At 39.5% G+C, this 27224-nt stretch overlaps 2 protein-coding genes across 2 annotated transcripts in view; one reads left to right on the forward strand and one right to left on the reverse strand.

Moving 5' to 3' along the window:
• Positions 1 to 27224, reverse strand: part of LOC105513499 (chromosome unknown open reading frame, human C5orf42) — a 154390-nt gene that overhangs the window by 108204 nt on the left and 18962 nt on the right. Inside the window, exons 8-15 of the mRNA XM_011944376.1 lie at positions 25078 to 25260; positions 21789 to 22038; positions 21458 to 21613; positions 20520 to 21289; positions 18793 to 19001; positions 18514 to 18594; positions 15758 to 15922; positions 7368 to 7541 (exon numbers count right to left, since the gene is read on the reverse strand). Coding sequence (XP_011799766.1) covers positions 7368 to 7541; positions 15758 to 15922; positions 18514 to 18594; positions 18793 to 19001; positions 20520 to 21289; positions 21458 to 21613; positions 21789 to 22038; positions 25078 to 25260 — 1988 coding nt within the window. The remainder of the gene's footprint in view (positions 1 to 7367; positions 7542 to 15757; positions 15923 to 18513; positions 18595 to 18792; positions 19002 to 20519; positions 21290 to 21457; positions 21614 to 21788; positions 22039 to 25077; positions 25261 to 27224) is intronic.
• Positions 3152 to 6281, forward strand: LOC105513498 (oral-facial-digital syndrome 1 protein-like). Its single transcript, XM_011944375.1, has 2 exons — positions 3152 to 4083; positions 4204 to 6281. The coding sequence occupies exons 1-2, from the start codon at positions 3152 to 3154 to the stop codon at positions 6170 to 6172; spliced, it is 2901 nt and encodes a 966-aa protein (XP_011799765.1). The 3' UTR covers positions 6173 to 6281.

The raw sequence follows: 27224 nt of genomic DNA on the forward strand, positions 1-27224 counted from the left end.
GCACACCAACATGGCACAAGTATACATATGTAACAAACCTGCACATTATGCACATGTACCCTAGAACTTAAAGTATAATAAAAAAAAAAAAGAAAAATAAAAAAAAAGAAAACTAAAGTTGGTAGAAAAGCAAAATGTGTATAGGAGAAAAGTAAATAAATGGGTTGCATAATTTAAAAAAAAAAGTATTAGACAATAAAGGTAAATACTGTTTAGTGAAACTTTTGTGTCAGGTAATATGCAAATACATACAAAATACATTTATATCTACTCTACTATTGGTACACAATGTACAATTTATTACCGTGACATGGGTCACAATGTGCAGTTTATTACTGTGGGATACTCAGAAATACATGCTTATCTCTCATACTAGATTATGAAATGCAGAAGGCAGAGACTACATTTTATCTGATTTGTGTTACCCACAGTGTTATGCAATAAAAAACTAAGTTGAGGTAACAATGAAGGATATTAAGTGTCAATATTAGTGTTGATTACGAAGTAGAAAAGTGTGATTTTCAGTAATTCCGACTAAATAATAAGATTGCTATCTGGCCTGTGATTTAATACAAAAGGATAATATTCCCCCTGGCCTTCTGTCCCTTTCCCTAATTGAAGTAACTTGATAAAGCAACTTAAAAATACGATAAAAGAAATGTTATTAAAAAATAGATGTTGATGGGATTTTTACTCATCCTCTCAAAATAAAAGTCATAAATAGTATTCATGAGCTTCTCTGCTCCTTGAAATGGTTAGTTTCTCACATGACCTACACAGACAATGTCTGCAGCAAGAACTAACATTTTAGCTCTCTGACAAACACAACTGGAAAAACAAAAAAGTTTTCAACCACTTGGATGTCTGATTTTGCATAAGCAAAGGAGCCAGGATACTAGCTAAATTTTTCCTATTTTTATTCAGTACGAGCAAGGTAATATACTATTAAAATAACTTGAATAATTTAATTTTCCAAAAATTTTACTACTTTCACACAGTAAAAAGGTTCACTACTTTTTAAAATATCACACCAAATAAGCAACTCAAATCCCTAGAAAAATTCTGATGAGAAAAATTAACATGAAATGTATACACATCCTGAAACATTGACAGAACATAGGAGTTTGAACACATAGTTCAAAATCCATGGTTCTATGACTGATTATATTTGCTGACCACTTGTTGCCGTCCTTATTAAACTTCTAACTATATTTTAACTAGTACTACTCTAACCTAGGTGTGCCTTGTACATACCTGTGTATCTGTTCATGTCTACTCTTGCTTAAAGCCCTCCAACAGATTCCCATGATACTTAAAATAAATTCAGATTTCTTAACATGGCTTATACCACCTGGCCCTTTTACTGAATGCAACTCATATCACTCTCCACTTCCTCCTCTAGTTTTTTTTGTTTGCTTTGGGGTTTTCTTTGTTGTTGTTTTGGTGTTGTTTTGTTTTGTTCTGTTTTGTTTGAGACAGTCTTGATCTGTCACCCAAGCTGTAGTGTAATTGCGTGATCTCACTGCAACCTCTGCCATCCGGGCTCAAGCAATCCTCTTGCCTCAGCCTCCTAAGTGACTGGGAATCTCAAGTACATGTCACCATGCCGGGCTAATTTTTGTATTTCTTGTAGAGACAGGGTTTCACAATGTTGCCCAGGCTGATCTCAAACTCCTGGACTCAAGCAATAGGCCTGGCTTCCCAAAGTGCTGGGATTACAGGCATGAGCCAACATGCCCAGCCATCCTCCTCCAGTTTACAGCCACACAGATCTTTCCGTTTCTCAAACACATCAACCTTGTTCTTGCCCTGGGGCTTTTATACAAACTCAGGTTAGAATGCCCTGTGCCTTAATGTATCCAATTCTTTTTTGTTACTAAGAGTTAGGCTTAGAGGCCTGAGCGGTGGCTCACGCCTGTAATCCCAGCACTTTGGGAGGTCGAGGCGGGCGGATCACGAGGTCAGGAAATCGAGACCATCCTGGCTAACACTGTGAAACCCCGTCTCTACTAAAAATACAAAAAATTAGCCGGGCGAGGTGGCGGAGGCCTGTAGTCCCAGCTACTCGGGAGGCTGACGTAGGAGAATGGCGTGACCCCAGGAGGCGGAGCTTGTAGTAAGCCGAGATCGCACCACTACACTCCAGCCTGGGCGACACAGTGAGACTCCGTCTCAAAAAAAAAGAAAAGAAAAGAAAAAGAGTGGCCGGGCACGGTGGCTCAAGCCTGTAATCCCAGCACTTTGGGAGGCCGAGACGGGCGGATCACGAGGTCAGGAGATCGAGACCATCCTGGCTAACACGGTGAAACCCTGTCTCTACTAAAAATACAAAAAACTAGCCGGGCGAGGTGGCGGGCGCCTGTACTCCCAGCTACTCCGGAGGCTGAGGCAGGAGAACGGTGTAAACCCGGGAGGTGGAGCTTGCAGTGAGCTGAGATCCGGCCACTGCACTCCAGCCTGGGAGACAGAGCGAGACTCCGTCTCAAAAAAAAAAAAAAAAGAAAAAGAGTTAAGCTTAACTTTCACCTCCTCAGAGAGCTGCTCCTGAAATTCCCAGTCTAAAACTGCCACTCAGTCACGCTGTATTGCTCTATTTTAATTCTCTCCATAACAGTTATAACCATTTGATATATCTTGTTTATATATTTAATTTTCTGTCTCAACATATTAGGCGTAAACCCCATAAAAGAACAAGTACTTTATCATTTTGTTCACGGCAGTTAGGATAAATCTGTTCCACAGATGAAAAAAAAGAAAACAACGCGCACGCGCCGTAGCTCTCCAGACCGGGAAGGCTGTACTTAAGCCTGTCGCCGGGAGATGAAGGATGGATGTGAGGCGGTCCTGCCTTGCCGCCTTCCGTCCCTAGTCTCCGGGTCCCCGCCCTCCAGCCGCCTTTGAGTCGCGCCTGGGTCAGGGTCCTCACTCATGCCTCAGAACCGAAGGAAGCTCACGTGTTTGCTAGAAAACCTAGTTGAGAGTGCAAGGCAGAAAGCGTTCAGCACCCTTGTTCCTCCCCACCCCCCGGGACAGAGACAGAGCTCTGGAGGGCAGGGAATCCCCCTCGTCTTGGCCCATCCCTGGCTGGGCACTAAACTCAGGCCACGGTGGGGCGAGGGAGGCGGGCTCCAGAGGAAGCTGACGGCTGATAATGGCTCAGTCGAACATGCTCCCCGTGGCTGATGTGTTGAGTCAAGATGAACTGCGCAAAAAGCTATACCAGACATTTAAGGATCGGGGTATACTGGACACGCTCAAGATACAACTTCGAAACCAGCTAATTCATGAGCTGATGCAGCCTGTATTGAGTGGAGAACTGCAAACTCGGTCCATTTCAGTGCAAGGGAGCTCCCTCTTAATAGGTGCCTCTAACTCTTTAGTGGCAGATCACTTACAAAGATGTGGCTATGAATATTCACTTTCTGTTTTCTTTCCAGAAAGTGGTTTGGCAAAAGAAAAGGTATTTACTATGCAGGATCTATTACAACTCATTAAAATCAACCCTACTTCCAGTCTCTACAAATCACTGGTTTCAGGATCTGATAAAGAAAACCAAAAAGGTTTTCTTATGTATTTTTTAAAAGAATTGGCAGAATATCATCAAGCTAAAGAGAGTTGTAATAGGGAAACTCAGACAAGTTCGACATTTAGCAGAGATTCTCTGGCTGAGAAGCTTCAGCTTATTGATGATCAGTTTGCAGATGCTTACCCTCAGCGTGTCAAGTTCGAGTCTTTAGAAATAAAGCTAAATGAATATAAGAGAGAAATAGAAGAGCAACTTCGGGCAGAAATATGCCAAAAGTTGAAGTTTTTTAAAGATACCGAGATAGCAAAAATTAAAATGGAAGTGAAAAAAAAGTATGAGAAGGAATTAGCTGTGTTCCAGAATGATTTTGAGAAAGCTTGTCAAGCAAAATCTGAAGCCCTCGTTATTCGGGAAAAGAGTACCCTTGAGAGAATTCAAAAGCACCAAGAGATTGAAACAAAAGAGATTTATGCTCAAAGGCAACTTTTACTAAAAGATATTGATTTGCTAAGAGGAAGAGAAGCAGAGCTGAAGCAAAGAGTTGAAGCTTTTGAACTGAACCAGAAGCTCCAGGAAGAAAAACATAAAAGCATGACTGAGGCACTTAGGAGACAGGAGCAGAATATAAAGAGTTTTGAGAAGACCTATGACCAAAAGCTCAAGAATGAACTTCTAAAGTATCAACTTGAACTAAAGCACGACTACATCATTAGAACTAATCGACTGACTGAAGATGAAAGGAAGAATAAAGAAAAAGCAGTTCATTTGCAAGAGAAGCTCATAGCTTTTAATTCAAAAAAGGAGGAACTCAATCAATCTGGAAATCGCATAAAAGAACTTGAGCTTGAGTTAGAGTCTGTCAAAGCCCAGTCTTTGGCAATAACAAAACAAAACCACATGCTGAATGAAAAGGTTAAAGTGATGAATAATTATTCACTACTAAAAGAAGAGAGACTGGAGCTTCTGGCACAAAATAAATTACTTAAACAACAACTGGAAGAGAGTAGAAATGAAAACTTGCGTCTCCTAAACCGCCTAGCTCAGCCAGCTCCTGAACTTGTGGTCTTTCAGAAAGAACTACGGAAAGCAGAAAAGGCTATAGTGGTTGAGCATGAGGAGTTCGAAAGCCGCAGGCAAGCTCTGCACAAACAACTGCAAGATGAAATTGAGCATACTGCACAGCTGAAGGCCCAGATACTAGGTTACAAAGCTTCCATAAAGAGGTTAACTATTCAGGTTGCCGATTTAAAACTGCAACTGAAGCAAACTCAGACAGCCCTAGAGAATGAAGTGTACTGCAATCCAAAGCCGTCTGTGATCCATCATTCTGCCAATGGATTAATAAATGGCAACATGGTGCTTCACAATGGTGAGATAAGTGGGGACTTCCTGAACAATCCTTGTAAACAGGAAAAAGTTCTAGCAGGTATGGTTGCATCAAGGATCACAAATTATCCAAATACAGGGATGGAGGGTAGTTCCCCTGATTCTGACCTTGAGTTTGTCGCCAATACTAATGCAAGGGTCAAAGAGCTTCAGCAAGAGGCCAAACGCCTGGAAAAGGCTTTCAGAAGTTACCATCGGAGAGGCATTAAAAACTCTGCCACAGACCCACTACCAGCAAAGAGCCCACCATCTCTGCACTTGCTGGAAGCCTTCAAAAACATTACTTCCAGTTCCCCGGAAAGACATATTTTTGCAGAGGACAGAGTTATCTCTGAGCAGCCTCAAGTGGGCACACTTAAAGAAGAAAGGAATGACATCTTGGAAGCACTGACAGGCAGTGTAGCTTCAAGGCTACGCGGGGGCACTTCCTCCAGACGCCTCTCCTCCACATCCCTTCCAGAAGCAAAAAAAAGCCTTGAAAGTGAAATATATCTGGAAGGTCTGGGCAGATCACACATTGCTTCCCCCAGTCCTTGTACTGACAGAATGCCCCTGTCATCACCCACTGAGTCTAGGCACAACTTCTCCAGCCCTCCCTTCTCCAGCCCTCCAGGGCAGAAAGCTGGTCATTATCAGAGACAAAATGAACTTCAAGACAAAAGTGAATTTTCAGATGTGGACAAGCTAGCTTTTAAGGATAATGAGGAATTTGAATCATCCTGTGAATATGCAGGGAACGTGCCAAGGCAGTTTGAAATGGATGAGCCCTCTCCTGCCGGGGATATGCTTCATATGGGTGCTGCTGCAGCTGCTGTGCCCCTCTCATATCAGCACCCAAATGTAGATCAGAAACAAATTGAAGAACAAAAGGAAGAAGAAAAAATGTGGGAACAGCAAGTGAAAGAACGAAAGCAGAGAGAAGAAAGAAGGCAGAGTAATCTACAAGAAATTTTAGAAAGGGAACGAAGAGAACTAGAAAAACTGTATCAGGAAAGGAGGATCACTGAAGAATCACTGAAGATTGAAATGGAAAATGAATTAGAAATGAGTAATCAAGAAATGAAAGACAAATCTGCTCACAGTGAAAATCCTTTAGAGAAATGTATCAAAATAATCCAGCAGGAGCAAGACCGGGAGTTGGCAGGTAAGAGCTCAAAAAAGATGGTCCAGGAAGGCTCCCTAGTGGACACACTGCAATCTAGTGACAAAGTCGAAAGTTTAACAGGCTTTTCTCATGAAGAACCAGATGACTCTTGGTAACCATGTTTGCTGCCCAGCTTCTAACTTACATACCATGAGAAGTAACATAACATTTACTCCTTTGTAAATGTTTCTCTATCAACAGATAAAACTCTCAATAAAAATGTGTATAATCAAAAAAAAAAAGGAAGAAAGAAACTGCAAATGTTTTAGTATTATCAATTTCATGTCACACAAGCTAGTATATTTGCAGCACCAAGAATACTGTGTGGCAAACAGCAGGCACTTAATAAAAATCAGAATAAATGAATATCATAGAAATTTGTGTACATGTTTATACTGAGAACAGGGCAGTTATCTAGCACAGGATTAGATGCATTTTGACCATACTAATGAAAGTATTAAATTTAAAAAGTAAATGGTCCAAATAAAATCATAAAAGTAAATCATCCAAATAAACTTAAATATTGAATTAGCAAGCTCAATATTTATTGAATTTCTACATTTTGACATAAATGAAGGTGGTAGCTCTTTCACTTTAAAAACTGAAACTTTAGCTGGGCACAGGGGTATACACCTATAGTCCCTGCGACGTGGGACGCTGAGGTGGTTAAGATCATTTGGCCGAGCACAGTGGTGCACGCCTATAATCCCAGCAGGGAGGCCAAGGCAGGGCGATCACCTGAGGTCAGGAGTTCGAGACCAGCCTGACTAACATGGTAAAACCCCGTTTCTACTAAATACAAAAAATTAGCTCGGCGTGGTGGCACATGCCTGTAATCCCAGCTACTTGGGAGATTGAGGCAGGAAAACTGCTTGAACCCAGGAGGTGAAGGCTGCAGTTAGCTGCGATCACGCCATTGCACTCCAGCCTGGGCAACAAGAGCGAAACTCAGTCTCAAAAAAAAAAAGACCATCTGAGGCCAGGAGTTCAAGACCAGCCTGAGCAACATAGCAAAATCCCATCTCAAAAAAAATATAATTAATTAAAATTTAAAAATAAAAACTTTATAAAGATCAACTTGTCCCAATTTTGTGATTTTTAAAAATCCATATTCAACAAAAACAAATCTAAGCCATTACTTTTCTCAGATTCTATTCATTCACAAATAGTCATAAATCACCTCCTGTGTTTCAGATACTATGCTAGACCAGTATCATTTCCATAGAGTAATGGCCTCTGTATAATATGTTTTAAATATTCTATTATGTGCAATGCAAAAAGAGTTTAAAAAGGATTCGTTTACTATATTACCTGTTTTAATATGAAGTGGGGGAAGAACATTCACATGATGAGGTGGCAAAATGCAAAGCTGCTGATTGGTGAAATAGGCAGCCATGAAACGAGCCATAGACTGGACGACTCTCACTGCTGCCTCAGGATGAACACCACCCGCCATTTCACACTCAAAATGAGACTTCGCAGCACCTAAGGAATACAGCAATGACCTAAGAAGACTGTGATCAACTACCAAAAGTAGTAATATTTAAGTTCCCAACATTATACAAAAAGAAAATTGTAATACGTTTTTTTCTGAGATGAGCACCCATGGCCAATACAGGCTGAATTATAATAGGTACCATACTTCTTAAAGACAATAAAACCAAAAACAATTACAGCTGACCCTTGAACTTCACGGGTTTGAACTCCACAAATCCACTTATATATATAGATTTTTTTTCCATAAATATACTAGAAAATGTTTTGGAGATTTGTGACAATTTGAAAAAATTTGTAGGCACACCACATAACCTAGAAACATCAAAAAAATTAAAAAAAAAGAAAAAGGTATGTCATTAATACAAAAAATATATGTAGATATTTTATCATTTAGTACCATAAAATACATATAAACTATAAAAAGTTAAAATTTATTAAAATTGGCTAGGTACAGTGGCTCACACCTATAATCCCAGCACTTTGGGAGGCCAAGGTGGGCTGATCTCTTGAGCTCAAAAGTTTGAGACCAGCCTGGGCAACACGGTGAAATCCCACCTCTATAAAAGAATACAATTAAAAAAAATTAGCTGGGCATGGTGGTGTGCACCTATAGTCCCAGCTACTCAGGGTGCTGAGGTAGGAGAATCACTTGAGTCTAGGAGGTGGAGGCTGCAGTAAGCTGAGATCGTGCCAGTGCACTCCAGCCTGAGCAACAGAGCTAGATACTCTGACTCAAAACAAAAAAAAATTATCAAAATTTACACAAACACTTACAGGCCATATATGGCACCGTTCACAGTCAAGAGAAATGTAAACACACATAAAGTATTAAATAACTGCATAAAATTCATTGTAGTTCCTACTGTACTACTACTATATTAATTTTGTAGCTACCTCCTGTCGCTACTTTGAAGAGCTCAAGTGTTGGAAGTATTTGCTGAAAATACTGTGTGATGCTAATCATCTCTGCAAGAGCAGTTCATCTCTCTAGTAAAGTGCATATGGCAATAAAAAGCAACCTCAAAATTCTTGTGTGGTTCTCATCACATTTAGTGTTATACCATAAACCTTGAATAACACCATGAGACCTACAAGAAGTGCCACAAGAGATCCTGGAAGTGATCCGAATAAGCAGAAAAAATTCATGACATTACAAGTAAAAGTTGAATTGCTTGAGACATACCATGGATTGAGATCTGTATTTATGGTTGTCCACCATTTCAGACAATTAATATTGGAAACAGATAACATAAACTGGTGGTATCAATAAATACAGTACAATACTGGAAATGTATTTTCCCTTATGATTTTTTCTTTTTTTGAGACAGAGTTTCGCTCTTATTGCCCAGGCTGGAGTGAAATGGCACGATCTCAGCTCACTGCAACCTCACTTCCTGGGTTCAAGCGATTCTCCTGCCTCAGCCTCCCGAGTAGCTGGGATTACAGGCATGTGTGCCACCACGTCCGGCTAATTTTGTATTTTTAGTAGAGACTGGGTTTCTCCATGTTGGTCAGGTTGGTCTCGAACTCTTGACCTCAGGTGATCTGCCTGCCTCAGTCTCCCAAAGTGCTGGGATTACAGGTATGAGCCACTGCACCTGGCCTCTTAGGATTTTCTTAATACAACTTTCCTTTCTCTAGCTTACTTTATTCTAAGAATACAGTATATAATATACACAAAATACAAAATATGTGTTAATCAACTATGTTATCAGTAAGGCTTCTAGTCAACAGTAGGCTATTAATGGTTAAGTTTTTCGGGAGTCAAGTTATACACAAATTTTTGACAGCATGGGGGTGTCAGTGCTCCTAACTCCTGTGATGTTCAACAGTCAACTGTAGTTAGTAATTAGGTGTACACCTAAGAACTGTTCACAACTTTAAGTTTTATTTCTTTTTTAATTTTATTTTTTTTTGAGACGGAGTCTTGCTCTGTCGCCCAGGCTGGAGTGCAGTGGCATGATCTCGGCTCACTGCAAGCTCCGCCTCCCGGGTTCACGCCATTCTCCTGGCTCAGCCTCCTGAGTAGCTGGGACTACAGGCGCCCGCCACCGCGCCCGGCTTATTTTTTGTATTTTTAGTAGAGACGGGGTTTCACCGTGGTCTCGATCTCCTGACCTTGTGATCCGCCCGCCTCGGCCTCCCAAAGTGCTGGGATTACAGGCTTCAGCCACCGCACCCAGCCTAAGTTTTATTTTTTAAATGGAGGTATCTATACAAAATGACCCAAGCATGACAGCCTTGCAAGTTTAGAATTTCATTATTTATTTTCCGTTTTTCCTTCCCTTTCCTTTTTTTTTTTTTAAGATAAAGGGGGCAGGGTTTACTATAAAAATAATCTAAAAAGCACTGAAACAGATTTTTTTTTCCTCTTTTCTTGAGACAGAATCTTGCTCTGTCACCCAAGCTACATTGGCACAATCTCAGCTCACTGCAACCTCTGCCTCCAAGTTTTAGGCCATCTTCCCGCCTCAGCCTCCTGAGTAGCTGGGACTACAGGCACACGCCACCATAATCAGCTAATTTTTTTTTGTATTTTTATTGGTCGAGATGGTGTTTCTCCACATTGGACAGCCTGGTCTTGAACTCCTGAGCTCAAGTAATCGGTCCGCCTCAGCCTCCCAAAATGCTGGGATTACAGGTGTGAACCACCATGCCCAACCCAAGATTCTTAATGCTTTTGTCTGTACCATTAGATCTGAGAATCTAAATATACTCCCATTAGTAATAGTAGCTCACTAGTATAAGATTTTGGGGGCAAGTAGTATCAAAAAGAACATGTGGGGTGGGCCAGGCACAGAGGCTCATGCCTGTAATCCCAGTACTTTGGGAGGCCCAGGTCGGAGGATCACTTGAGTCTGTCCAGGAGTTTGATACCAGCCTGGGCAACATGGAAAAACCCCGTCTCTGCAAAAAATACAAAAATTAGCCAGTGTGGTGGCATGTACCTATGGTCCCAGCTACTCAGGAGGCTGAGGCAGGAGGATCACCTGAGCCTGGGAGGTTGAAGCTGCAGTGAGCTGTGATCACGCCACTGCACTCCAGCCTAGGTGACAGAGTGAGGCCCTATCTCAAACACACACACAGACAAATGTGTGGGGTGAAGGGAGATGGCTAGGTAGCAGGTGGGCAGAAGAGTCACATCAAAATTTCTGGTGTAACTCCAATGTGCACTAGCAGGATTAGAGGACAAGCATCATTTCCACTTGAGAATCTCCATAATAATATAAGCTGGCATTCACAAATTTGAAAATAAATTAGTTCAAAACTACTAAATACTGTATAGATAAATACCAGGATAACATTAGTTGGTATGAAGTGTACGGCCCCAACAATAGAAAGGTATCTTTCTTTTCCAGAAGTGATCTGGCACATATTCATGGGAAATTACATTTTATATGAATATGGATTTCTATCTTGTTCACTGGATGTCCCAGCACCGAGCACTTCTCCTCTCATATAGTAGGCACTCAAAGGAATATTGTTAATTTAAAAAATTGTTAATTAATGTTACCTGGTTTCTTTTTTTAAACAAAAGGAATTGAGAAAATTTTAATAGCCTTCAAGCAGTAGTCTTCATTTCGTCACTGTAATATTTGGGGGAAAAAAAACTTACTATTTCTTCACATTCAAGTTAGAGATACATGGGTAAAAATTTTTTTCTCCTGGGTAAAACTTATGGAGGAATTATACAAAGGTAAGATTTTCAGTAATCTTAATCATTCAAACCTTATGCAAAACTCAGGAATCAGCCTCTTAAATAGGGAGTGATTTATTGATGAGTAAATAAAAGTTAATATAAAAGTTACTGTCACAGAATAAAGCTGTATGAATTCAGAAATTTAAAAAACTTTGAAAGTATAAAACTTGACCAGGCGTGGTGGCTCACGCCTGTAATCCCAGCACTTTGGGAGGCCAAGGCAGGTGGATCACCTGAGGTCAGGAGTTACGAGACCAGCCTGGCCAATATGGTGAAACCCAGTCTCTAATAAAAATACAAAAAATTAGCTGGGCATGGTGGTGCACACTTGTAATCCCAGCTACTAGTGAGGCTGAGGCAGGAGAATCACTTTAACCCAAGAGGCGGAAGTTGCAGTGAGCCGAGACTGCGCCATTGCACTACAGCCTGGGTGACAGAGCGAGACTCCATCTCAAATAAATAAATAAAAATAAAGTGTAATTCTGTACAGGGTGCAGTGATAATGTTAATAACAGAAACCCGGTTGGGTGCAGTGGCTCACACCTGTAATCCCAGCACTTTGGGAGGCCGACAGGGGAGGATCACCTGAGGTCAGGAGTTCGATACCAGCCTGGCCAACACGGTGAAACCCTGTCTCTATTAAAAATACAAAAAAAATTAGCCAGGTGTGGTGGCAGGAGCCTATAATCCCAGCTACTCAGGATGCTGAGGCAGGAGAATCACTTGAACCCAGGAGGCAGAGGTTGCAATGAGCCGAGATCGTGCCACTGCACTCCAGCCTGGCGACAAGAGCAAGACTCTGTCTCAAAAAAAAATAAAAATAAAAATAAAAAAACAGAAGCCCTATTTAATAAAAGTTAAATAACTATAGACAAGTATCTAATAAGGTAGGTGTGCAGAGAGGAACTACCATAGCATGCACAACTGCTTGAAATGCTTGCTTGTAATGGTTGGTCCTTGGCTGGTATCTGGGAACTTGGATTTTGGGAGGATTTCCACCATCCTAACTGATAAGAGGAGCTCACTGAACCTAAACTGTTTGTATAAACAGCATGGTTTATGGTGAACATCTCTTTTGCCTCTGAGAGTGTAGAATTTTGGTTTGTACTAAAGCAGAAGGGGACTATGTGACCAGCCCCCCAATTAAAAACCCTAAGCACTGAGGTTCTAATGAACTTCCCTGGTAGACTACATCTCATATGTGTTGTCACAACTTGTCACTGAGGAAACTAGGGACATCCTGTGTGACTCCACTGGGAGAGGATTCATAAAAGTTTATTCCTGGTTTTCTCCAAACTTCATACCATGTACCTTTTCCCTTTGCTGATTTTGCTGTTTCCTTTCACTGTAATAAATGATAGCTATGAGTACAACTATATGCTAAGTCTTGTGAGTTCCCCTAGTGAACCATCAAATCTGGGGGGTAGTTTTGGGGTTCCCAACCCAGTAAGTATATGCTTAATATATTTTAAGCAATCATCATTAAAAATTAAGACAAATGGGCTGGGCGCAGTGGCTCACGCTTGTAATCCCAGCACTTTGGGAGGCTGAGGTGGGTGGATCACCTGAGGTCAGGAGTTCAAGAACAGCCTGGCCAATGTGGTGAAACCCCGTCTCTACTAAAAATACAAAAATTAGCTGGGCGTGGTGGCAGGCACCTGTAATCCCAGCTACTCGGGAGGTTGAGGCAGGAAAACTACTTGAACCTGGGAGGCGAAGGTTGCAGTGAGCTGAGATCGTGCCACTGCACTCTAGCCTGAGCAACAAGAGTGAATGAAACTCCATCTCAAAAAAAAAAATTTTTTTAAATGAATTACTACAGGCTCAACTTATCATGAAAGTTAAATCATGTAAGGACAATATTGCAAAAATAAATAAATATAAAGACTATCCAGTCATTTAAAAAGTCATATATAGAAGTTTTTCACCCTGGGTACAGTGGCTTACACCAATAACCCCAGCATTTTGAGAGGCTGAGGTGTGAAGATCACTTGAACCCAGGAGTTCAAGACCAGCCTGGGCAACATATCAAGACTCATCTCTATAAATAATAATTTTTAAAAATTAGCCAGGCATGGCCCGGCATGGTGGCTCACGCCTGTAATCCCAGCACTTTGAGAGGCCAAGGCGGGTGGATCAGGAGCTCAGGAGTTCGAGACCAGCCTGACCAACATGGTGAAACTCCGTCTCTACCAAAAACACAAAAATCAGTTAGGCGTGGTGGTACATGCCTGTAATCCCAGCTACTCAGGAGGCTGACGGAGGAGAATCACTTGAACCCAGGAGGCAGAGGTTGCAGTGAGCCAAGATCATGCCACTGCACTCCAGCCTGGGTGACAAAGCAAGACTCCATCTCAAAAAAAAAGGAAAAAAAAAATTAGCCAGGCATGAGGCACATACCTGTGGTTCCAGCTACCTCATTTCCCAGCAGACTCATTTCTCGGAATTTATCTTAAAGAAATTATTAGTAGGCTGGGCGCAGTGGCTCATGCCTGTAATCCCAGCACTTTGGGAGGCCAAGGTGGGTGGATCACAAGGTCAGGAAATCGAGACCATCCTTGTTAACACAGTGAAACCCTGTCTCTACTAAAAATACAAAAAATTAGCATCTCTACTAAAAATACAAAAAATTAGCCGGGCATGGTGGCAGGCACCTGTAGTCCCAGCTACTTGGGAGGCTGAGGCAGGAGAATGGCATGAACCCGGGAGGCGGAGCTTGCAGTGAGCCAAGATCGTGCCACTGCACTCTAGCCTGGGCGACAGAGTGAGACTCCGTCTCAAAAAAAAAAAAAAAAAAGAAAGAAAGAAATTATTAGTAATGCTCACAAAGATTTAGGTACACTGCAGCATTATTTAAAATAGCAAATACATGGCAACAAAATGTACAATGGGAAAAAGGTTCAACAGATTTTTTTTAAGTTTATTGGCACTGGAAAATATTCATCATAATATTAAATTTATAAGATTATCCAGCTGTGGTAATACATACATATACATAAGTCAAAAGGCCCTAGACAAAAAAACTAAACTTATAAGTGATTTTGTTTCCTTTCTACTTTTCCATATTTTCAAAATTGCCTAATATGAACATGTATTACTTCCTTAATGAACACAAAAATTTAAAAAGATAAAAATCAGAAAGTAAGCCAAGCACAGTGGCTCACACCTATAATCCCAACACTTTGGGAGGCCAAGGTGGGCAGATTGCTTGAGCCCAGGAAGTCAAGATCAGCCTGGGCAACAGGGTGAGATCCCATCTCTACAAAACATACCAAAATTAGCCAGGCGTGGTGGCACATGCCTGTAGTTCCAGCTACTCACGAGGCTGAGGTGGGAGGATGGCTTGAGCCCAGGCAGCAGAGGTCAGGTAAGCTAAGATCACTCAACCACACTCCAGCCTTGGCAACAGAATAAGACCATGTCTCAAAAAAAAAAAAAAACTCACAAAATAAGACATTTATAAACAGTGGCTGAAACAATCAAGAATGAAATCGGTATCAACTCTATTTAGAAATTTCGAATACATTGGGCCTTTTAGACACATTCACATATACAGTATACATCTAGCAGCCTACCACCCTATAACTATTATAAATATATTACATGTTCATTCATACATATCTTTCCCTCTGGTTATGCCCTAATTTAAATATACCTCTTTGAAAAAGTCAATCCAGATACTCTGCAATCTCTTAAACAGATTTTTTATTTATTTTTTTTCTTTTTGAGATGGAGTCTCACTCTGTTGCCCAGGCTGGAGTGCAGTGGCGCCATCTGGGTTCATTGCAAGCTCCACCTCCCAGGTTCACGCCATTCTCCTGCCTCAGCCTCCTGAGTAGCTGGGACTACAGGCGCCCGCCACCACGCCTGGCTAATTTTTTTTGTATTTTTAGTAGAGACGGATTTTCACCATGTTAGCCAGGATGGTCTCAATCTCCTGACCTCGTGATCCACCCGCCTCGGCCTCCCAAAGTGCTGGGATTACAGGGGTGAGCCACTGCGCCCAGCCCAGATTTTTTAGAAGACTCAAAATATCTCGGAAAATGATTTTTATGATTTCACTAAACCGCTGTAAGCAATAGTTAACATACTAAGGAAAAACACTTGGGTACCTAATATTATGTCTAACAAATATGGTTATAAGAAAGCAATTATACTATCAGCTCAGCAGGCAATTACTATACTGCTAAATCCTGGGGATTCTAAGATTTAAAAACAAACAAACAAAAAACCTCAACATAGTCCCTGCTATTAGGAAACTGAGTCCAAAATCCAACATAATATACTTAATCACCAGAGAAGTAGAACAACCAACTTTTATGTATAAGCAATTTCATGTCTATACTATAAATACAAACTAACAAGTAAATATACTGAATTCTGTAGTCCTAGCCACTTGAGGCAGCTGAGGTGGGAGGATTACTTGAGCTCAGGGGTTTGAAGCCAATCTGGCAACATAAGGAAACTCTGTCTCTTTTTAAAAATAAAAGAAAAAAAAACATACCTGAAAAATCTTTATTTTCTTTTACAGGTAGTTGGGACCATCTCAGGATTTCTCTTGCTAGCTGATCACACAATCCTTGAGCATCATTTAAATTATAGCTATAGAGGTGGCAGTATAAAAGAGAAAGATAATAGCGTATCTGAAGAAAATATGTCCTTCCTCCTCCTGAAACAAGAATTAAGCTTACCTTAAAAGTATGTAAGCAAAGGAATACCCTTGGTGTAGTGCTCAATTGACAGGAGTGTGTAGTTTGTGAAAATTCATCAAGTTGTACACTCATGATATGTAAACCTTTCTGTTTCACACTTCAATAAATGATTTTTTAACAGGTGAGTCATACTTTGCTCTTTTTCATTTTAAATTCTAAACAATTTATTTTCTTTCATCGCACCCTAGGATGACTTAGATTTTACTCAAAGAAAGCTGCAAATTCTTATCATCTTAGCATTAAGGTCTACTAATAACTTTTATCTCAAGTACACAAAGTATGAAACAGAAGGGAACATGCCACAAAAACTCCAAGGAACCATGTGTATATCAAAGGGATGGCCAAAGAGACTACCTGAAGCAGAAAAAACAGTTATCCAATAAGATAGGAGCAGCCCTGACAACTGCCTTTACATATCTAAAGACTGAAACTGCTGGTTGCCTACCATTCTTTCTGAGTAAAATAATTCCAATTTTATTTGGGGATATAATGCACCGAGATCACAATTTCTCCCTAGATGTGGCCATGTAAAAATGTGACTATGTTCTCATTCAAGAGATAACATTGTATACAATTTCCAGAAAAGCTGCTCAAAGAAAGGTAAATTAGCTAGGAAATGCAACCTTTCTAGCTCTACCAACCTTTATCCTATTTGCTGCCTAGAATATGGATGTGATAGCTGAAGGTCCAGGAACCATCTTAGCCTATGTAATGGCCTTAAGATTGGAAGCAATGCACTAAAGATGATACAGTAGAAAAACTAAAGGAGCCTGGGGCCTTGGTGATACCATGGAAACACCAAATCAGCCCCAAACTGCAACTTCTGCCCTCCTTTCACAAAGGAAAGCCACTCTTTCTCTGCTACTTTTAATCTCCATTACTAGAAGCCATTCCTAATGGATGTAGTTGTAAATGAAATTAAACAAAATGTCCATAATGGAATTCATTACAAAAACTTTTCTTCATCCAGAACTTCACATCTCAGTGAATGCTGCTCTTCTTCATCCAGATGGACAATCCCAAAGTCAGAGAACTACACTAGCCTTCTTTCTCCAAGTCTACTCAATCACAAGTAGACTGATCAAGCCTATTAAATAACTGCCAAATGTAACCTCTGTTCTCCATTACTCTTGACATTGCTTTGGTTTCAAGCCTCCTCATCTGACTGATTTTCTTGCTTCCAAGTAAAACCCACATCCCTACATCATAGTCCTGCAACTGACCTTCCACAACTGACCAAAGAGATCTTTCTAAATGGCCTATCCTTATTTGTACAAGTCTTTTTCCTACCTAAAGTGTCTTAACTGCTCCCACTGTCCTTCATCCCACCCACAACACCCTCCTTCATCACCTATTGTCCATCTGCCTCTCAACTTAGCTCTTATGATCCTCTCACCAATATCACATATACATATATCACGTAATCTAGTCCTACTAAACTACTTGAAGTTGAACAAATTGCCAGGGTTTCTCAAGCCTTTCTGGTTTTAGAATACTATATCCTCTGTTATGTCATTTCCATGACCTTAATTGGCCAATATCTACTCAATTTTAAATGTCAACTCCAAGAGGTTTTCCCCAGACTGATGCTTGCACTCCATCCTGATTGTATTGAGGTGTTCTTCTGTGCTCCCTAAATGTCTACCATAAAACATAATGAGAAAAGTGACTGTGGGCAACTTGAGGGTAAAGTTAATTTATTTCAGTTATCCTAGTGCCTAATACAGTGCTGGGCACATAGCAGACACTCAACAAATACTGGTTAAGTAGATGAATTAATGAAACATACAAAGTCACAGCAGTCAGAAAATAAATGTAATAATAGGCCAAATCTGACCATGTAGGAGTTGCAGTCAGGGTTCCAGGGTCACCAGCTGAGAACCTCTGTCATCTCAGCCATATCCTCAGCTCTATATCATAAAAGCTATAACCAGTTTCTAACATCCACACCCCATATCCTTATCAAAAACTCCACGAAGCCCATACTTAATGCAACAATACGTTTAACTGACACACAATTCTTAAAGTTAAATTACTTAAAGGCAAAAAGCCCTCACTCTATCTTTCTCTAAGTCTGTAAGTAGGTGGTGAAATATATGACCTATAGTTTCCCATTTAGATACTTGCAGTCTCTCTAACTGACAAAAAAAAGACCCACATTATTTTATTTAGGATCTAAATCTCACTTTTCCCATCAACAATCAACCACAGGCTTTATCACAAATCAAAGAAAGGACAGAAGGAGACTTACCTATAGATCACTGAAAAGATTCTTAGTGTTACCAATTCCAAGGTTAAGAATAATTTTAAATAAGTATTCATGAGTGTCAAGTTGCCTACAACATGTATTCTATTTTTCTATTTGGCATTAGGATATCATAAGCACTCTGAAATTTAGAATTCTTTTTAAGGTCTATGGCAAGTTAAAAGATGTCCTGCTAATATAATGGCACATATGTTTTGGAATTCAGAATTACTGTTAAGGTCTATAGCAAACTAAAAGGTGTCCTGCTAACATTATGGCACATATTTTTTAACACTCTCCTACCTTTCTCTCCGATTTCTTGTAGAGTTTTTTTCCACAGCTGAACAGACTTTTCATATGATCCTAATAAGAAACACTCTTCCCCTAGAAAGTTTTTAACCAACAATTAGTCATAGTTAATTATATTACTTCATAAAAATTTACTTTGTTTTAAAATTCAGTTAATGGCACTCAGTCAGAAATTATTTTGAAGAACAAATCATTACAACCAATTAGAAATTCAAAGTCTGGTTAACTATGTCATTTATTCATGGAGTTAGAAAATATTCATAAGATACTCACCACTGATAGATTTAAGTTCTAAGGTTTGATTCAAGCAATCTCCAGTACTCTGTAGGTTAGCCTGCAAATGACATAACAGGGACTTGACAGTAGATGCTTCATGTGTCATCTTTTCAGTTAACTGACTATCAGCTTCAGGAACTCTTCGATTTAATTGTGCTTGATACCATAAAGTTTTTTTGTACAGTATTCTCCAGAGAATACGCAATCTGCAAATAAAATCAGGTAACTATCAAAAGTAAATTTCAGGCTAATGATGAGTTTAGCCTCCTTTTTAGCCTTTTTTTTTTTTTTGCCTGTATTCTTCATCAGTGTAACATACATACAAACTGATCACATTTAAATATAGCGCAAAATAAAATGATCAAAAAATGCTTTATATAAAATCTTCATAAATATTTTAAGCACCTGTAATCTTTTTTTTTTTTTTAAAGACACAGGGTCTTGCTATGTTGCCCAGACTGATCTCAAACTCCTGGGCCCAAGCGATCGTCCTATCTCAGCCTCCTGAGCAGGTGAGATTACAGGTATGTGCCACTGCACTCCAGCCTAGGAAACAGGGTCTTACTCTGTTGACCAGGCTGAATTGCAGTGGCTCCATCACAGCTTACTGTAGCCTCAACCTCCTGGGCTCAAGCAATCCTCCCATCTCAGCCTCCCAGGCAGCTGGGACCACAGGTGCACCACACTGGTTTTTGTTTTTGTTTTTTTTCTTTTCAGGCAGGGTCTCCTTCTGTCGCCCACGCTGGAATGCAGTGGCGTGTTATCTGCTCAACCTCTGCCTCCTGGACTCAAGCGATCCTCTCGCCTCAGCCTCCTGGGTAGCTGGGATTACAGGCACATGCCAACAGGCCTGGCTACTTTTTTAGTTGTAGAGTTTCATCATGTTGCCCAGGCTAGTCGTGGGGTCAAGTGATCCACCTGCCTCAGCCTCCCAAAGTGCAGGATTACAGGCATGAGCCACTGTGCCCAGCCTAACTTTTTTAAGAGGTCATTTTGGCCAGGCACGGTGGCTCACGCCTGCAATCCCAGCACTTTGGAAGGCGGAGGTGGGCGGATCACCTAAGGTCAGGAGTTCTAGATCAGCCTGGCCAACATGGTGAAATCCCGTCTCTGCTTAAAACACAAAAATTAGCCAGACGTGGAGGCAGGCGCCTGTAATCACAGCTACTCGGGAGGCTGAGGCAGGAGAATGGCGTGAACCCGGGAGGCGGAGCTTGCAGTGAGCTGAGATCCGGCCACTGCACTCCAGCCTGGGCGACAGAGCAAGACTCTGTCTCAAAAAAAAAAAAAAAAAAGAGGTCATTTTTAAACAGTACTTAACTAAACCAAAATCTTTCAACATCATGGGTTTCCGAGAGTAAGAAAATACGTATTGCACAGCATTTGGCATAAATCCTGCAATTTTTTTTGGCAAACTAAAAGTGTATACATTTATCACATATAACATGACATGTTTAACACGATGTTTTGAAGCATGTACTTAAATATTTTAAAAAATAAAATCTATAATGCTGAGTGCTAACAAATACAAGGTTTCCTTCTGGGGTGATAAAAACGTTCTGAATTAGTGCTGTTTCACAACCTTATAAATATACTAACAAACACTGAATAGTACATTTTAAAATGATGAATTTTACAATATGGGAATTGTAGCTCAGTTTCTAAAAAAGTAAAAACATCCAAACTAATAGTATCCCAGTATTTATTAAAATAAGTGATTATACCTGTGTCCTGGCTGCTGCACAGGATATACTACTTGAGGATGAATCTTGAAAAATGAGTTCCAAGACCAGTTTTGCTGAGAACCATCATCTCGAAACATTTGAAAAATAGGTACCACCAATGTATCTTGAGCTGTTATTTTACTTCCATCAGCTGATGCTGAAATAACTTCAGGCTGAAGACTGTATACACCATTTAAATTGTCAGCTACCATTCTGAGTAAATAAAAACAGGCTAACAGTTTCTCTGAGAATAACTGACCCTTTTGTTGCTGAGTCAGCAAAAGTTTTATAGTATTTGAGGTCAGCTTTATCAAATGCCCCACATCTTGCTTGTATCTTATATCCCAATAATGGATTGATAAACACTGATGAAAAAGTTGAAAGATACAAAGTATCCATGCATTATGTCTTGAGCTTTTGCTTAAAAAAAGATCAAGTTTGGGAAAAGGACATTTTATAAATTGAAGAATGTAAAAAAAATGAGTGATACAAACTACTATGTAATTTAACATTAAATTTTTTTCTGTCACAGTTTTTGAAATTCCTATAGTCCACGCAGCAAGTAGACTTTTCTGGATAGAATGCAGTTCTGTAATGGTTCTGTCTGTCTCCTCACTAGCATCCTTTGCATGTATCGTATCAAACATAGATGCAAATTCCAATCTTCCTTCTTTCATAGTACTACACAGCACATCATCTCTTTTGTTCCAAAAAGGAAATAAGTTGTCTGGAAAGTGTCTGTCTTTGTTAGTTTCTTCTGCTTCAAAATCCTAAAACATGAGGCAAAAAAACGATACTTACTATCATTTAATACCTTATCAATAGAATCACTTCAGTGTTCTTATATTTCTCTTCCCTTTAACAAGAGAAAAACAAAATATGTTTCTTGGAATAAAGTCATAATTGTTCCAAGCAAATAAAATACTGCTACTAAGTACCTGAAAATCTGCTGTATTTTCATTTAAATTTATTGTTTCTTCTGCCTGCAAGAATTTGGGGACAGTGAAATCGGCTGAACTTTCATTTCCTTGGTGTTTTAACAGGCTAGACCTTAGGGAATTCAGTGATCGCAAGTTCAGTCCTTTGCCTTCTGGCTAAACAAGAAAAGATGAAAGATTTCCAAGAGCAAAACGTTACATGTAATTCTATTATAAGCAATTAAAAATTCTATAGACAACTGTATACAATTCAAGGGCATTATTGTCAGTAAAGTTTTAAATTTGAAAAGAAAAAGGCAACTTTTCCCAATGATATAAAAAAGCCCTGTACCTTAGACAAGAGCACACTTTGATATATTTTCTCAAGCCTTTGGGTTGAATCAAGTAGAAGTGATCTCATGTGCACTGACGGAGATAGGCTATCAAGAAATCGAAGGGTTGTGACCATATATCCATCAGATATAACGAGGTAGGGTAACCGTGAGTGTGCTTTTATAGAAAATCTCTGTCTCATAGGGTCACTATCAGAAGCTGATGAATCAACAGCATTATTTGAATCTTGAAACGTAAACTGCTGTGGTCTAGTAAACAAACATCAAAATACAAGAATCGATAAGAGAAAGATCTTAAGGAAAACAACGTTTTTCAAAAAAAAAAAAGAAAAAGTTACAGAACAATGAAAAAGCAAGCGGTGAAACACACGAAAAATATTAAATGTGTATACATATCTTTCAGGAAAATATAACACAGTGATTAAGACAAAATAATATATAGGTTCATATGTTTTAAAATTTTCCTAAATGGTAGCATTTATTCTATTTCATATTTAATCTACATACAACCTATTTCAGAAAATAATTTTTACTATTAAAGAGAGTTAAATAGTTAACTTTCCTCTTACCATATATTTAAATATAATTTACACAAATAAAATTATGAGCTATCAGTATACTTTTTATTAAAGAGGAGAAAGAAAAAAGTTGAGAAGATTTGGAGAGAATAGTGGTGAGTAAAATTTTACCTATTTAAATTTGAGTTTCCACTTAACTTAAACATACATTATTGTTATTATGATGTGCCTGATTCTGATTATTTAATATCACTCCTTATTAAAGTTGGGGCTTTATGCAGGGCGCGGTGACTCACGCCTGTAATCCCAGCATTTTGGGAGGCCGAGGCGGGTGGATCACAAGGTCAGGAGATCGAGACCACAGTGAAACCCCGTCTCTACTAAAAATACAAACAATTAGCCGGGCGTGGTGGCGGGCGCCTGTAGTCCCAGCTACTCAGGAGGCTGAGGCAGGAGAATGGCGTGAACCCGGGAGGCGGAGCTTGCAGTGAGCTGAGATCCGGCCACTGCACTCCAGCCTGGGCGACAGAGCAAGACTCTGTCTCAAAAAAAAAAAAAAAAAAAAAGTTGGGGCTTTACAAATATAAAAGGAACAAAACATCAAAGTATATTGTAATATTTTTCTGGTTAGGCAGCTATTCAAATACAGATTTTTTTTATTAGTCAAATGGCAACAATAGAATATTGGTAATTACAGGACATACACACCACAGACATCTGTAGAACCATTAAAAATAATGCCTAACATGGAAAGATATAAAGGATATACTGTTAAATCAAAAATGAAAAATAGTAAACAGGATATATCACATAATTTAGTCTTTAAAAAAGAAACTAATATTGCTATTATCATTGTTATATGAATATTTTTAAAATCTGGGGGACAACATATTAAAATGTTAATAATTGTTATATTTGAAGTATAGGATTACAAGTATTTAATTTTCCACATTATTTAGTTTTGTAAATTTGATTTTTGAGTGCTAAAATAAATAATGAATACCATACTTTCATAATCAGAAAAAAAGCAATCAGCTTTGGAAGGCCCCAAATATTAATTTTAAAGGAGAATATGAGAAAATTCTAATGAATTATGAATTAGACCACAACAAGTAAGGAAAAAATACTTTCACTGCAGGAAGTGACACATTTTTCCATTAGCATTACCAATTGCTAAAAATTATCATTTTTGGGAGGTCAAGGCGAGTGGATCACGAGGTCAGGAGTTTAAGACCAGCCTGACCAATATGGTGAAACCCCGTCTCTAATAAAAATACAAAAATTATCTGGGCGTGTAATTATCTGGGCACGCCTGTAATCCCAGGTACTCAGGAGGCTGAGGCAGAAGAATTTCTTGAACCCAGGAGGCAGAGGTTGCAGTAAACCAAGATTGCATCACTACACTCCAGCCTGGGTGACGGAGCAAGACTCCATCTCAAAAAAAAAAAAAAAAAATTAAATGTCATTTTTTTGCTAGATATAATCAAGGAAACACCCTACCTCAGTTTCCTTTCTACAAAGCAAAAGGAACAGATTAATTTCAAAGGTCTTTTCCAACTTTTCTGTCTTATAAATAGTTATGCATATGTGGCTAGCCAAATATAATCAACATCAATAATAACAAATATTTACCGAGCACTAATTTTATGCCAGCCTGTGCTGATTTACAATTATGTATTATCTTACTTCATTCTCTAAACCCTAAGACACAATTAGTGTCACACTCATTTCACAGTAAAAGAAACTGAGGCTTAAAGAATAACCCTTCTGTAGGATTGGAGATCAAAAGAAAATTTAAAAATAAAAAAATTAGTCGAGTGCGGTGGCTCACACCTGTACTTCTAGCACTTTGAGAGGCCAAGGCAGGTGGATCACCTGAGGTCAGTTCAAGACCAGCCTGACCAACATGGTGAAACCCCTTCTTGTAACTAAAAATACAAAATTAGCCAGGCGTGGTGGCACATGCCTGTAATCCCAGCTACTTGGGAGGCTGAGGCAGGAGAATCACTTGAACCCGGGAGGGGGTGTTGCAGTGAGCTGAGATCACACCACTGCACTACAGCCTGCGCAACAAGAGCGAAACTCTATCTCAAGAAAAAAATAAATAAGAATGAAAATTTTAAAATTAAAAAAAAAAAAAAGAATAACTAACCCAAAGTCATACAACTAATAAGTAAAAGAACCGGTATGTGAATCTTGATGTGACTCCAAAGCCAAATTGCTACTTCATCTCACAAGTAAAAAATATAATATGAAACATGCTATGCATGTAACAAAATATCACATGTATCCCATAAATATGTAAAATATTGCGTATCAATAAAAAAAATTTTAAAAACAACAACAAAAATTAAAATACGGCCAAATCCTACAGTTTTCTATCCATTTCCAATAAATTTTCCCCTTTGGGAAAAAAGTAGATAAATTCATATGTAAAGTTAATTTTGAGTTATTAATTTTCTAAGTGCTATTCTTTTATAACAATAAACGCTATATCATACTTTTATTAACTTTTATATCAAAGATAATTTTTAGTGCTATTAAATACTTAAATAACTTATACTTCCATACTCACAATGTCAAATTTTCACCAGGATTAAGCCACAAAAAGAAATAGAAGAAAACCATAAATAAGAAACAGATATTGAGATGATAGACTCAAAGAAAAAGTAAGACAATTTGAAAGATGAAATTTTTTAAAAATACACAGTAAAGTAATACAAAACAGAAAAAAATCTACAAACAAATTAACACAATTCAAATGTCTCACCTATATGTTATTAGTGGATGAAGAGGAATAAATTCTGCTGGCCCAAATTCTATAGAGCAACCAAATGTAATTAATGTTAGCAATTCACCTTGGCAGGTCAATAAAACCAGAGAGCCACGTTTTAACATACAAGCCAGAAAAAGACTATCATGCGTCCAGCTGATATCACCTACCCAGTAGGACCTGTAATAAATAAAAAACAACATGTTTAGAAAAGATACTTTACAATGTCTGTGACGATTTAAAATGGGCTGTACCAAGCAGAGGTATGAAAGTTCAAAAACTGAGGGCAAAAGAACAACTGGTGGTAGACAACTGCCACACATATTTCATGAATTTTACTTCCTAGAACAAAGAAGTTTGTTCAAAACATCTGTCTCAACAATATTCCAATTAGAAATTCATAAGCAATTAAAAAATGAAAATATTCGGACAGGCGCGGTGGCTCAAGCCTGTAATCCCAGCACTTTGGGAGGCCGAGGCAGGCAGATCACCTGAGGTCAGGAGTTCAAGACCAGCCTAGCCAACATGGTGAAACCCCATCTCTACAAAAATACAAATAAGCCAGGCGTGGTGGCAGGTGCCCGTAATCCCAGCTACTGGGGAGGCTGAGGCAGGAGAATGGCTTGAGCTGGAGAGGCAGAGGTTGCAGTAAACTGAGATCGCACCACTGCACTCTAGCCTGGGCCACAGAGCGAGACTCTGCCTAAAAAAAAAAAACAGAAAATACTCCTAAAGAACTGAGCTTTTTAGTCACTCACATATTAGAATGAATTTTAATCATATTAGAGTCTACAATCAAGATCTACTGATAGATTTCAAGGCCACATCTGTCCTCTCTACAGGAGTCCTCTCAACAGCAGACTCTCCCTCTTCCCAAAGCTCTAACTGGTACTACTCCTTAACTATTTTGTGATTTTTTAATTTATTTTATTTTTTTTTTTTTTGAGGCGGAGTCTCGCTCTGTCGCCCGGGCTGGAGTACTGTGGCCGGATCTCAGCTCACTGCAAGCTCCGCCTGCCGGGTTCACGCCATTCTCCTGCCTCAGCCTCCCGAGTAGCTGGGACTACAGGCGCCTGCCACCTCGCCCAGCTAGTTTTTTGTATTTTTTAGTAGAGACGGGGTTTCACTGTGTTAGCCAGGATGGTCTCGATCTCCTGACCTCGTGATCCGCCCGTCTCGGCCTCCCAAAGTGCTGGGATTACAGGCTTGAGCCACCGCACCCGGCCCATTTTATTTTTATTTTTTAAAATTTTAGATTTTAATTCCTTTATTCCCTTCTTTTCACAGGTGTTGATATCTGGTGATACTAATGTTTAATTAGAACAAACAGTAGGTCCTCCTCAGAAAATGACAGACACTAAATCAAAAAGACCACTGAAATGAAACTAATACTTTCAAAGTATTTTAATGTGAATGAGAAATTTACCAAAGAGAAAGGAACTTGTGGAGAGTAAAAGAAAACGAAGAGGCAGGGCTAGATAAACCCGAAAACTCTGAAAATGCATAGAAGAGCATGGAAAAGTATTCAGAAAAGGAAGTTAGAAGCTCTAAGAGGAAATTCTCCTGCTCTGTAATTTTGCATAGATCCTGGTGGTAGTTCATGTGCCATCCCAAATCACCACCTATGTTACTATTGACTCATATGTAGAGGATGCATATGTAGAGTCTTGTTTAAAAGACTAGGCTTGGCCAGGTGTGGTGGCGCAGACCCATAATCCCAACACTTTGGGAGGCCGAGGGAGGTGGATCATGAGGTCAAGAATTCAAGACCAGCCTGGCCAAGATAGTGAAACCCCGTCTCCACTAAAAATACAAAAAAAACTAGCCAGGCGTGGTGGTGGGCACCTGTAATCCCAGCTATTCGGGAGGCTGATGCAGAGAATTGCTTGAACCCAGGAAGCAGAGGTTGCAGTGAGCCGAGATTGCACCACCACACTCCAGCCTGGGTGACAGAGCAAAACTGCATCTTGGGAAAAAAAAAAAAAAAAAAAGACTAGGCTCTCTCGGCCAGGTGCAGCGGCTGACATCTGTAACTCCAGCACCTGCCGCGGCAGGCAGATCACCTGAGGTCAGGAGTTCAAGACCAGCCTAGCCAACATGGTGAAACCCCATCTCTACAAAAATACAAATAAGCCAGGCGTGGT

Source organism: Colobus angolensis, unplaced genomic scaffold, assembly GCF_000951035.1.
Source record: "Colobus angolensis palliatus isolate OR3802 unplaced genomic scaffold, Cang.pa_1.0 Scaffold230, whole genome shotgun sequence".
Taxonomy (NCBI): Eukaryota; Metazoa; Chordata; class Mammalia; order Primates; family Cercopithecidae; genus Colobus; species Colobus angolensis.

Excerpts from the sequence above, each read along its gene's own strand:
- LOC105513498 (XM_011944375.1), top strand. The coding sequence starts at position 3,152 with ATGGCTCAGTCGAACATGCTCCCCGTGGCTGATGTGTTGAGTCAAGAT. Across the intron at positions 4,084-4,203 it reads AGAGTTGAAGCTTTTGAACT|GTATCAACTTGAACTAAAGC; the intron begins GAACCAGAAGCT and ends TGAACTTCTAAA.